This window comes from Thermochaetoides thermophila (assembly GCF_000221225.1).
Source record: "Thermochaetoides thermophila DSM 1495 unplaced genomic scaffold scf7180000011806, whole genome shotgun sequence".
Lineage (NCBI taxonomy): Eukaryota > Fungi > Ascomycota > Sordariomycetes > Sordariales > Chaetomiaceae > Thermochaetoides > Thermochaetoides thermophila.
In genome coordinates this window covers 1801006-1813043 of record NW_006383023.1, presented here as the reverse complement: position 1 = coordinate 1813043, position 12038 = coordinate 1801006, and the positions used below count along the sequence as shown (strand labels likewise).

The 12038-nt window shown below is 51.2% G+C and overlaps 3 protein-coding genes across 3 annotated transcripts; 1 reads left to right on the top strand and 2 right to left on the bottom strand.

The window, feature by feature from the left end:
- Positions 1–65: 65 nt before the first annotated feature.
- On the bottom strand, positions 66–1132 carry CTHT_0005120 (uncharacterized protein; the record flags this gene model as incomplete). The annotated part of the gene is made up of 3 exons (XM_006690987.1): positions 66–519; positions 570–851; positions 1008–1132. 3 exons carry the CDS (start codon positions 1130–1132, stop codon positions 66–68), a joined length of 861 nt encoding a protein of 286 aa, XP_006691050.1.
- Positions 1133–4545: 3413 nt separating this feature from the next.
- Positions 4546–5211, bottom strand: CTHT_0005110 (uncharacterized protein; the record flags this gene model as incomplete). The annotated part of the gene is made up of 2 exons (XM_006690986.1): positions 4546–4848; positions 4942–5211. The coding sequence occupies 2 exons, from the start codon at positions 5209–5211 to the stop codon at positions 4546–4548; spliced, it is 573 nt and encodes a 190-aa protein (XP_006691049.1).
- Positions 5212–11421: 6210 nt separating this feature from the next.
- On the top strand, positions 11422–11913 carry CTHT_0005100 (uncharacterized protein; the record flags this gene model as incomplete). Its single annotated transcript, XM_006690985.1, has 2 exons — positions 11422–11566; positions 11669–11913. The coding sequence occupies 2 exons, from the start codon at positions 11422–11424 to the stop codon at positions 11911–11913; spliced, it is 390 nt and encodes a 129-aa protein (XP_006691048.1).
- Between the last annotated feature and the right edge of the window lie 125 nt (positions 11914–12038).

Here is a 12038-nt window from a genome sequence, read left to right as displayed (position 1 = left end):
AGATTCCCCCATCATGGATACGAACTCCGCTATCTATAAAATTAATATCTTCCCTCCTGACCAGCTCAGTCGACATCAATGTTCGGAATAGTCCCCATCTCCACGGCATCCGGTCTCTCGGGCTTAATCTTGGGTGACTCAGCCTCCTTCTCATGGAACTGGTACCTCGCCTTGACCTTCATAGGCGGCGCATTAACGCCCATAGTCCAGTTCCAGTCCGCGAGCATGCGAATCATCGCCCAGCCGATCTCGCCATTCTTGCAGAGCACCTTGCCCCAATCGGCGGGCAGAGGGGCGTTGCGACGGCCCTTGCTGAAGAGGTAGAAGAGCGCGTGGACGATGAGGAAGCGGCGGATCGGTGCATCAGGCGTCGTGTGGGTGAAGATGTAGTCGATATCCTCGAAGTTGGGCGACTCGTGGAAATCCGTCACCTCGCCGAAGTGCGTGTAAAGTGCATCGATGGCTGCGTTGCGCAAGCCGACCATGCCGAATTTGCCACCTAGAACGTAGAGAGCGAGGCTTGGAGTCGTCAGCATCAGTTCACTTTTAGAAGTAACGTGTATGCTTACTAGTCGCGAACGGTAACGTCCTTTCCATCAGGCGGCTGAAAACGGAACGGACGGGTGCCGCCCGAGGTGGCGAAGGCATTGCCGTAGAGCCAGCGGATGAAGAGGCCAAACAACTTAGGGTCTTCATCAGGCAACTTCATTTCATCGCGGTTAACGTTGGAGTCGGCGCTGTTGAAGTACTGGTTGAAGAACTGCGACTTGCTCGAGAGGAGCTTCTCGTGGACGGCCCATTTCTTCTCCTCTTTTCCAACCGTCACCGTGACGATGCGGTCAGTGAGCCAGCTGTTGGTGAAGTCGAATTGGGTTAGCCATGTTCGGTGTTTCACTGTTCGATTGTTTCGATGCCCTGGTATCTTGGAGAGAATGGGCGGGAAAGAGAAAGCAAGCGTTCCGAGACTTGCGAGACCCAGTACGCTTGTTATGGAACTTTCTACTTACCGATCAGTCGGGTCAGACCCGGCCGGTGATGTGATGCTTACTTGCGTAGCAGTCTGTGAAGCAGGGGGAGGAACACTCGCCGACCCCAGAGTGGGAGTTGGCATGGAACGACTCGGACTCGCCATGATGGATATATTGAAGGAGGAACTCGATTTCTGTACTTAATGGCTACTTTGAAATGATGGTAAGCTGAACAGCATCAACAGCTCTTCCCAAAGCTTTCTTTTTGTAGAGTCTGCCTTTATAATGTGCTGTTGGAGATGAAGAGCGCTGCCAACGTCAACCCACCTTAAAGAAGTGAAGAATAATGAAAAAATCGAGAAAAGAATCGTGGATCTGAGTAGAAAGCGAGGAACTTTATTAACAACCAGGAAGCAAGCCTCTGGAGAGCGGGGCTGACCCGGGGAAAGTGAAGGGAAACATCATCGCGCCTTGCACTCGCCGTGTCCATGGCAAAAGCGGCTATCATGGGCCATGTGAACCGAAGACAAACAAATCTTTATAGGGCGAAAGTTTGTAGGACATGGGATTGCGGTGATATCATATAGAATGGCGAACATACAAAGAGATTTGGGTACCTGCTGTACAGTTGAGATCGCGTTCAAGATGATGATGGCATGGAAAAACATGATGTCTCCCAAGGTTTTTTAACAGGTAGTAATATTTCGCTTAGTCCAGATTAGTACTTTGTAGGAATCTTTATGAAATACAATCCGAGGATGTGTCATCAGCGATCTCCAACAACATCTGGATGAGAACGCCGAGTGAACATCCGCTGTTAATTCGAGAAGCAAACGCCATGACTGTCAGAGCAGTTTGGGGCTATGCGAATCATATAAACCCATTTACCCGACAAGACCGATTTATCAAGTTCAGCTAACTCCCCCCAATAGTTTGGGCTTTGTCCAGGAGTCATATGTTGACTAAGAGTTCTGAACATACGTGTGAGCTACATAGATCGAATATAGGGACTATCTGTGATGAAAGCATGATAAGAATTCTTGTGCCCTAACACTTCAGCTATTCAAGATCGATACAATCTCATGTCTGCTCCCTTTCCTGCCTCAGGACAATTCTCTACTGTCTGATAATGTAAGAGACAATCACATCAGGTATATAAGTTTGAAGAAAGCCACTATACTAGCCCATGCCCAAAAGATGGACAGATCCGTGTATCCCAAAGACTAGCACACTGAGACCAGTGAGTGTCCATATGCAGCTTCAGAGTGGCCAGCATCATACTATGCGTGGAAGCGCCAGATGGAATCGCAATAACAACTAACCATCTCCCAGCTAACAATGCGATTGTCGAACTGAGGGCGGATGAAGCTAACAGTGAGTAGGACTTATTCATTTACAAGTTTCACGCTCAGAACATGGCGATTGAAGTCATGAAGACTCTACAGATATGTGGAGACAGAGGTGCTTACTTCCAGCTTTTCACCTTCTGAACCCTTGACATTTTTCTTTATTCTGAAAACATCGCAATGTTATGCTTGCCAGAACAGCATGGTGCCATTTCTCACTACTTGTGGACCAAGAACTTGTGAACAACTCACATCTTGTTGAAGCTTTGTTGAAACCTCATATTAAGCTCAAAGCTTGAACTGCGGGCTGGACCGCAGCATGGACCGCTCATCAACAGCAATGTATTGTATGTTTCAAGACTAATATTGGATTTGTCGTGTTGAGTCAGAAGTATCTACACCACAATAATATCAAGGTCGAAGAAAAAAGGGGAAAAAATTAGTAAAATTCACTAGGCTGAACCACATGGCTTATCCAGACTTTAAAAGTCAACCACATTTCACCACTTTCAACTCCCAACTTCCCTAATATCACTTCAAGTTTTACCATCCATCCAGTTGTCAGGAGAAAAGCAATATGCTTGATTCATTATTTTAGTGTATCCAATACTCGTCAAACATGCAGATCATCGCTGCTGTCATGCCAAACCCCTTTCCTACCCAAAAATCCTATCTCATGCCATTCAATCCAGCTCAGATGGGGACAAACTACTGTTACAAACACCATGGAACACCGGCTATAAAGTAGGTAAACATTACAGGACACGTAAGGTTTACAGGCAAGCAAAAATCATCTGACGACACAACACACCAAAAGCAAAAAGGGAAAGTCTCCGAAGAAAGGGTGGGATAACAGCTTTCATGTTTGAACAACAGTTCAATCCATCAGGGGAACCTTGCTAAAAGCAAAGCAATGCCACAGCATCAAAATCACACCCACCGACACTCCGCCAGCCCACCTAAAATCCGCCATGATACCGTAATCCATGAGATGATGATGCAGACCCATAAAAGAACAAATACGAACAATAAAATGGATATAAAAAGCGGATGTTAAAGCAATAGCCGTAGCCATGCCTATGCTATGTGCCCGCCATCAAACCCATGATACAGTGAAACAACAAAAAATCACACAAATAAGGAATTATGAACCAACTCCACACCCCACTAGCATGCCTGCCTTGCCTTGCCTTTGCCGCCCCTGATGATGAACCGTGAATGATCCGGAAAATACCAAATCACTTTGGATGGAAAATTCTCCAAAGAACAGAAAACCGCACAATGATTTCTTTCGCCGATGCCCACACACCTCCCGCCAAAGATATTTGCCCATGTAGTAGCCCCCAAAGCTGAGATCGAGAACACCCAAAGGTTTGCAAAATAACACAAACACCGGAAAACCCCTTTCCTTTCCTTACACCCACCCCGTCCGACCGTCCGTCCGGAGAAAGAAAAGCCGTCGTTCTATAAATCGAAACACGTCTTTTTCTTTGTCGTAAACCCGTGAGAAAGAGGAACCGTCAACGCTTTTTTTATCGTATGGGGATTCGAAAACCGCCGCCCGCTTCCGTGATGACCCGAGAGAGAAAAACCGCGCCCAAACACCGTATTGTATGGTATCGCTGAAAACAAAACCAAACCCGGAAACTCCGTTAGACACCGATGCAAAACGTTGGCTTGCTGAGGATGATGCAAAACCGCCGTGGAAACGCCCATTTTTTTTGGAAACAACAAAAAGAGCTCCCCATCACCCTAGGGAATCGGGAAACACCGCGCCGACGTCATTTTGAACGTTGTATCCGTAGAAACCGCCGTCCCAGGTATCGATTAAATCTTTAGTCGCGCCATCCGGAGAAACGTAAAGAAGAACTTTTTTGCCGCTTCCAAGCAAGAGAAGCTTTTTTAAGCCGATGAAAGACAAGAAGTTGTACAGGGTTGGGTATCGCCAAGATGAAAGTTGCCAAGGAAGTCGAGGATCCAGTCGACCTTGAAAACTCCAGGTACTTGTTGTCGTATCCCTTGCCTGCCAGAGGTGGAGAAAAAGAAATAATCGATGCCTGCTGAGTTGTCGAGAATGTCGGTGGTGCCCGCCGCCAAGATGATGAACAGCTGAAAATGAGCGAATACACACAGATAATTTTACAGGTCCTGTTTGCAACGACGACAAACGGCCTCAGGTCGGCTCAGTCTCGTCTGGGCATTCACAGAAGCGAGACATCACGGCCAGCATCTTACCACCGTCTGCCGACGGTCTGCTGCACCCGCGCAGGGGAGACCGAGGGCGGCGGGCTCGACATGCTCATGCCAGTCACCGGGTTGACGATCGGAATCGGGTTCCGGGGACGAGAGGCAGAGGGCTGGTGGAGCTTCAAGGGAGACTGCTGAGGCTGGAAGGCCGGAGGGATGAAGGCAGGAGAGGCCGAGTGGAGGGTGAATGCCGTGGCAATCTGGGTAGGCTGCTGAGTAGGCGAGCCTTGAGGGGAGTTACTGGCCAGCGAGGAGCGCTCAGAAGCCGAGCTGTGGATGGAGATGAGCTGTTGCGGGGGAAGACAAGAGTCAGCCTATGGTTCAGGGGAGGGGTCCAAGCACCATCAATACTATAATACCACTGCCGGCGGTAGACGTACATCACTCTCTGTCAACAGCCCCGGGCAAAACTCCATGTCATCTTCGAGGTCGAAGGACCGGTGCGCTTCGAACTTCATGCGGAAGTTGGTGATGTTGAGGGATTCGGTCAAGTCCTTCATGCTTCGGACGCCGCGGAACTGCTTTTGGGGGTTCTGCGAGACGGATAGCCTCGGCGCTCTGCGATTGCGTCCGCCATGGTGGCTGTGGGAGACGGGAGCAGCCGTCGCAGGAGTAGGCTGAGGGTGCGCGCCGAAGTAGTACGAAGACATTATGATTGGTAGGTGGTAGCAACAGCAGCTAAGGGGTAAAGGCAAAGCACGCAAATCTAAGCCGACAATTTGCCTGACAAAATGTGGACCGAGCCGACAGAATGCCTTTTTTGTTGTTACGAGAAGCACTAAGGAACCGAGCGTCGTAGGGGACGTGCGTCGGTTCGGCGTATGCAAAACTGTCGGGATGGAATAGGGAAGGGTGTGGAAGTGGACGTAGAAGAGGAATGTTGTCAGGAGGCTAAGGTGAGGTGACGAGAGATGGAGATGTGGGAGCGGGAGCAGAAGTGGAAGTGGAAGAGGAGAAAGCAAAATGGAGGAACAGCAATTTTGAGAGGATGTGTTTTTTTGGTGGGACGTGGGGATGGGGAAGGTGAGGGTAAAGTAAGAAAAAGAGGCGAAGGCAAGAGGGTCCCAGCCGGAGCGGCGGAAGGGTTGGACAACGGCTCAGAGTGGTGGGGACATCGACAGGGGCGTGCGCTAATGCACGAGAGAGGTAGGACCCCGGACGCCCACCACTCACTTGCCATGCACTGACCACTCTGCTTGCGGGCAGGGTGGCAAGACCAGCAGCGAGAGGTGGGGACTTCTCACATTCAATTGGCCAAAGGTGTTGTACTAGTCCGTAAGTGGCTTAGCTCAATGTGCTGCTGTTGTCGTGCAATTTTTGGTCCTGGACAGGCGTTTCGACACAGCCAGCAGCAGCGCAGGAGCAGCCCGCAGCAGGGACAGCAGCGACTCAGCGGGCAGCAGACCAGTGCCGAAAACGGCTGGGCGCTGAGCACCGGCCGTGCTGGCCTGCTGTGGTTGGAGCTGGAAGTAGAACGATGCTTCGAGCTCCACCCAGCTCTTCCAGGTTGGCGTCTTTGTCGACCGGGCCATAAGCGTCACCCGACGTGGCCCGATGTTAGTGAAGCGTTCTCGAAGACCAAGACAAGAAAAACTGGAGACGAAGAGACAACAACATTGGGACAAGGTCATCGTCATTAGTGTGGTGCTGTAAGCATCGAGTCCCAAGTCGCGGTTCCGGTCAATATTGGTGGCCCAGACGAGGGTTCCCGGAATCCATATGCTTTGTTGTGTTGCGGTCCACTGGCCGCTGACTTCTCACTGTGATCAGCGCGCGGCTTTTCGCCTGCCATTTCGCCTTGCTGCGGAGCTCTGTAGACCTGTGAAAGCATCCGTCAGCTCAACACCAACGGCCAGCTTGCATTTCTGGCAAGTGAACAAACGCAAAACCATACATTATTTTGATTAACGTCACTCAGGTTCCCCAGAAGCTTAATAGTCTTGTAAAAGCGGCAACAATGCACACAGGCGCCTGTTGACTCTCGAGCGGGTGTCTGCTGTCCAATTGGCCCGGGTCTTGTGCACATTGCAGCAACCATGCCCGCGGCGGGCGGCTTGCGGTGCATGATCCAAAACTGCCGCCGAGCAAGCGGCCATTGGCCACCTGGGAGCAAGCAAGCACAATCGGTTAGGGCCAGCCTTGTGGCGGCAAGCTTCCATCATCGCTACGTTCCATGCTCCTGACAGATGGTTCCTGACTGCGACGAAGCTCCAGGCTTCTGGGCGGCCAGGGGGAGACCGGTCGGTCTCGACGTTAATATCACCCTCCCTCCCTCCCTCTCTCCCTCGAGCTGAGCCACTCGTATGTCATGGTGTGTCGACAAACGCATGGTCCCCGATAAGATCGATCCGGGGAACATCTGGGGTTGTTCACTTGGCATCAATTTGAGTGTTGGTCAGCAGGCAGGAACACAGAACCGGATCTGGCAATCGATAGGATGCCGATCCCGTGGTCTATGTAAGCCTAGGCTCGGCAGCCACAACAGCTGAAGGTTGAACATGCTGGCCAGGCTCAACACCGATTGGCGGTTGTGACGCTCTGCTGCTCTCAGGCGTTTGATTTCGGGCGTTGAGTGACCCGAACAATAGCATTCTTGGGCAATCTTCGCTTCTCACCATCGCTCCATTGTCGGCATTCCAATATTATCGATGTACAGTCTGGGCACAGCAAACCGCTTACAAGCCTTCGCGATTATTTCGATGCCCGGCAAGCGACCATAAGGTATCATTGACATGCCCTATCAGCCGGCATGTGCGCCTGTCAGAGCTGCATGACGACGGAGGCAACTCACAACCCCACCTTGTGGATGTCTTGAAAAAATGCTTGACTCTCACCAGCTGCCTGTATTCGCCGGATGACTGACGCTGCCTTTTTACCTACGACTTCCTATGGGAACAGCGAGAGATCGACTGCAGGATCTGAGTAAGTCGTAGCCATAACTAGCAAGGTCATCACAACCATGATATTGGGCCTGACTTTGGACGCGGTTGCTGGCAGCCGGTCTTCCCATCTGAATTCGGGGCTTGACTGCAGAACAACCCCCCACCCTTCCGAGACTGTTCTATGGGTGGGGTTAACAAAAGGGGCACTCTGGGCCGGGCTTTTGACGGGCTCCGTTTTCTGGGGGTTGCATTCTTGTGTGTGCTGGCTCCATGGCTCATCAATAGCGAATGGCGACCTCATCACAGTGATCACAGGCGAGAAACGAGCTCTTGATGTTCTCATTTCGCTGAGGCTTCCTGCTCATCAACGTTGTCGACGAGCAATCAGTAGAGGTAACGGTTACATAACGACCTCAAATGTCTTTTGTGCCTGAAGCGGGGCGGGCCATTTTAGCTCATCAACAGCCGGGACTGGGCAGCCCCCCCCCAGATATTAATTGTTCTGTTGATTCGAGGACAGAGCATGTAACGATGAATGTTGACCAGTGATCCGGCAGGGCCGCAAGCGAGATCAAGTGAGAAAAGGTGGAGGAGGCAGCTCGATCGAGGGGTGTTCCTTCCCCTTGAAACCCAAATGCCTGGCACCGCCGTGCGCACCCCATCGAAGTGTTTTAGCGGGAGGGGGTCATCAATGGAGTTAGATGCACGTTGGGGGACATTGCCCATCTGGCCAGATACATTCGGTATCCAAAACACGTGTTACCAGTTGTTAATGTGGTTGACCTCGACAAGAGGGAATGGAGCGATCATCTTGCGATCGAGAAAAAGCTTTCGCATCACCTGCACCACCAGTGCAGAGCTATGTGAACCTGCGCTTCTGTCCCACGACTTGCTATTCGCCGCCCGCCGCTCCCGATAGCTTGCCAGTGGGGTTGCATGCGGGCAGAATGCCCAGCCTAGAAGAGAGAAGCCCAGCGAGAGCGGGAGGGTTGGACGAACCCTCCCCATCCAGCACACCCTTGGTGTGGCTCAGCCCAACACAGTCTTCCACGAGACCCTAATCCACTGTACAGTGTGGTGACACAACACGAGACTTCACCAGACTTCACGGCATCGTGATGTCTTGGTTGTCCTCAAGTGAAAACCTAGTGCGTATGCAGGCAACAAGATCACAATTTTCACCAAAAGAACGATTTGCAAATATCGCCCTGGGCTCTCAGTAGCTGAGTTGAGCCGGGTAGTTCAGACGGGCCAAAGCGAGAGCGAGATTAGATTTGGAATGACTCGAGCACCAGTCCCAAGGGATGTCATGGGACTTTGAAACAAAGATACTCGCAATGCTGCAGGTTCCTGTCTGGACTGGAAACAGTGCTATGTCAGATCTCCCAGTGTCAGTTGACACTGTGCCAAGCAGAAGTACCCCTCTGGCCAGGGCGCAGCACGGGCCACGGGATGGCCGAAACTCTCGTGCCTGGCCTGTCCTGCTGTTCTGCTGCTTGACAGAGCAGGTCGCGGCCCAATCATGGAGCAGGCGATGGAAGCGGCTTCTTCGTCCACAGAAGCCGACTGGCGGACAAACACACAACTGCTGGGCCGGGGGGAAAACTGGGAAAACAACTGCTGCAATGAGTGTGAGATGGAAACCATCACACACCGCTTTTTGCTTCCAAGATCCATTCGGTGTTGCTGTTGGATGGATGAATGGAGGGGAATGGGAAAGCATGGTACGGACAAAAAGAGACAATGCAAACGACATCACAGTTGTTATGGTTGTTCGTGGGTGTGAGTGCGTGCCGCTCATCTGCTGAGTTCTTCTGAGAGGGCGCACCATGATATCGCCATGTCTTCTTATATTGCCCTGTCTGTGTGCATCTATAAAGGAGCTGGTGAGAGAGGAATGGTCCTGTAAGGCGGTCAAGCTACCGCTGTCCAATCGCATCTTGTCTCCACGCCTCCTTACACCATGCGCTCTCAGCTGTTGCTTGCGAATTCGGGTGTGCTTCCCGTCTGCAGCGGGCTCGCCTCTTCGTCGTTCACCAACAGCGGGGTAGTTTGAAAAGGCTCAGATGAGGACGACATGTGGCCAGTTTGCAGTCTGCAGATTGCCCGCTCTCTTCATGGGCAAGCTGCATGCCATCCGTGCGGCACCAAGCAGCAAGTCAAGCGGCCACTCGCTTGTTGATAGTCTTATCGTCTTCTAAGTTGATCCGAGCCCTACCGGATCGAGTTTGCCAGGCAACAGCTGTGCTGTTAACATTACGGGCAAACTTGTTACTACTGACTTAGATAGACTACCTCCATTCAAAAGGAATGGTGTGACCTCCGCGATCACCTCGGTCTGCCCACATCTCACCGTCCACACGGGCGGTCTCGCCGCCTGGCAGACTGAGTACACATTAAACAATCCGTCGGACTCCGTCTTCCTCCGGCAGTGGAGTCGCGAGAATATCCACAACTTTCTTGGCTTTTCGGGTTGAGCGGTGTCTTTGGCCCTATCTATCCAGCCCCTTTCTTCTCGGGGCTTCGGAAGGGATATTTTCTAGCACCCAGAGCAGCAGAGAAAATCGGAATCCTTCCCGGATTGAACCACGTATCCAATTGACGCTATGCTGGGTACTGTTGACTTGAACAAGCGATGATCTCCTGCGCGGTTGCCCCACAGAACATGCGAGCGCTTTTGACTGCCACGGAATTTTGGTCGCGTGCTTCATGTCATGGCCAACGAATTATCGCCATTTGACTGGGCCCTTGTGTCGGGCATTAGTGCACAGGCGCTGATGATGATAGCAATTCATTGTATTGGAGATTGGGCTTAGTGTGAGACTGCCGGGCCGAGGGCCGGGCGACCCCGATCGGGCCAGGTTTGAGCTTATTCGGCCTTGTGTTGCCGCCGTCTGAGGCAGAGACAAGACCCATGCGTAGATGTTTGTAATGCCCTTTGCTTGTTCCTGGCTGGGGCTTGTTTACTTTCCTCGTGTTGTGTTACGACTTCAATGTGTTGAGCTTGTCCATGGCCTTGTCTTAGCTTTGGCTGTGCTAGAGGAAATAAAACTCAGAACGATATTCCCAAAGCCACTCATTTCCTGTAGCATAGAATACGTCTTGGCGCTATGTCTTGTGCGTTAAATTTTCCTCGGAAAGGTCAGCGTTGATTGTGGTAAATTCAAGTAGTAGTCGCAAGTTCTGGAACGCGGGTGTTGTTTCGTGATTCAAAAATAGGGGCATATCTCGCACAAACTTAATGTCTGGCACATGTCATAACAATATCAGTTCGCGAATATGTTGGGGCTTTCCAAATAAATGGCATCTAATTGCTATGATCACCCTCTTCCAGGCTGTTGTGTCACTTCATCAAGCCTGAAAGCTTCGCAGCAGCGCGGCGTTGCTCAGTCCATCGCCGCGCCCCGCATTCTATTACCAATCGAGTTTCAGAGCTTCACTTTTGACACTGAAGAGAATAAACGCTTCAGATAAGAGAATAGTTGAGCAGCTAATGGCATTGATACACATCGACTAAACGAGCCAACATGACCTTGAGTTGGGCCCCGAAATCTCGATCTCTTGATGAGAAACGGATGGCAAAATCCCGCCAAGAAGTAGAACAGAGGTCCACTCAGTAATGACGTCATCGTCGATTACACGCTGAGTGTCGGCAGCTCGAGGCCTGGGAGGTTATCCTACTGAGCTGCTCTTGCCCTGTTGACGAGGACAAGGCTGCCTTAAAATTTCCCATATTGAATCTTATAGAACCGGTTATTATCATCTATAGCCTGTTACTTTCATCTTGCTGATTATCACAAGCTTACCGAGTGTCACAATTTTCAAATTAGTTCCCAAGGCCAGTTAGATTATCCGTCCCTGCGTTCTAGCACCAACACAAAAAACAGAGACTTAAAACATCAGGCCAACTCGAAGGAACAATCAGCATCCCACTAAATCTCTCCGTTTATCGATCTGAGCAGATATAACACCACCAAGATGTCCTCAGCATTCCTAACTCTCACCGCATCCTCCCGCGTCCATGCCCAGCGTCTAGCTTTCACGTCCCTAACCGCCCGGCGGGCCCTTACACAAACTTCCCTTCGCCGGGATGCCCCCGGCGGTCTAAAAGAAGACGCAATAGGTATTTGTTCCCCCCTTTCCCTGTTCCTCAATGTCTCCCCCGAAATCCCTGCCAAACACCACCTCTAACGCCTTCCCCCATAAATACGGGGGATACAAGCAGATTTAAGTTCTGAATCGACGGAGATCCACAAGCGCGACTCTCTGGAGAAGCAGAAGCAAGGCAAGGGCCACTGGAAGCCGGAGTTGGCGAGCGTGAGCGAGGAGAGTGTGAAGGCAGATCGATCGGGTCCGCGCAAGACAGACCCGGAGTCGATTCGACTTTTGCAGGAGCAGACCAAGTATTCGGCTGAGGAGAGGGCCAAGAAGGGGACTAGTGTGTCGGATGGGTTGGAGGAGAAGGCTTGATTTTGATTTTGATGAGGGGACGTCGTTTATGGGGCTACAAGAGATTGGGTAAAGGAAGAGGTTATTAGCGGCTATGGAAGGTCAAAGATGGATAGAGAGCTGGGGCATCACTAAGTTTGATTGAG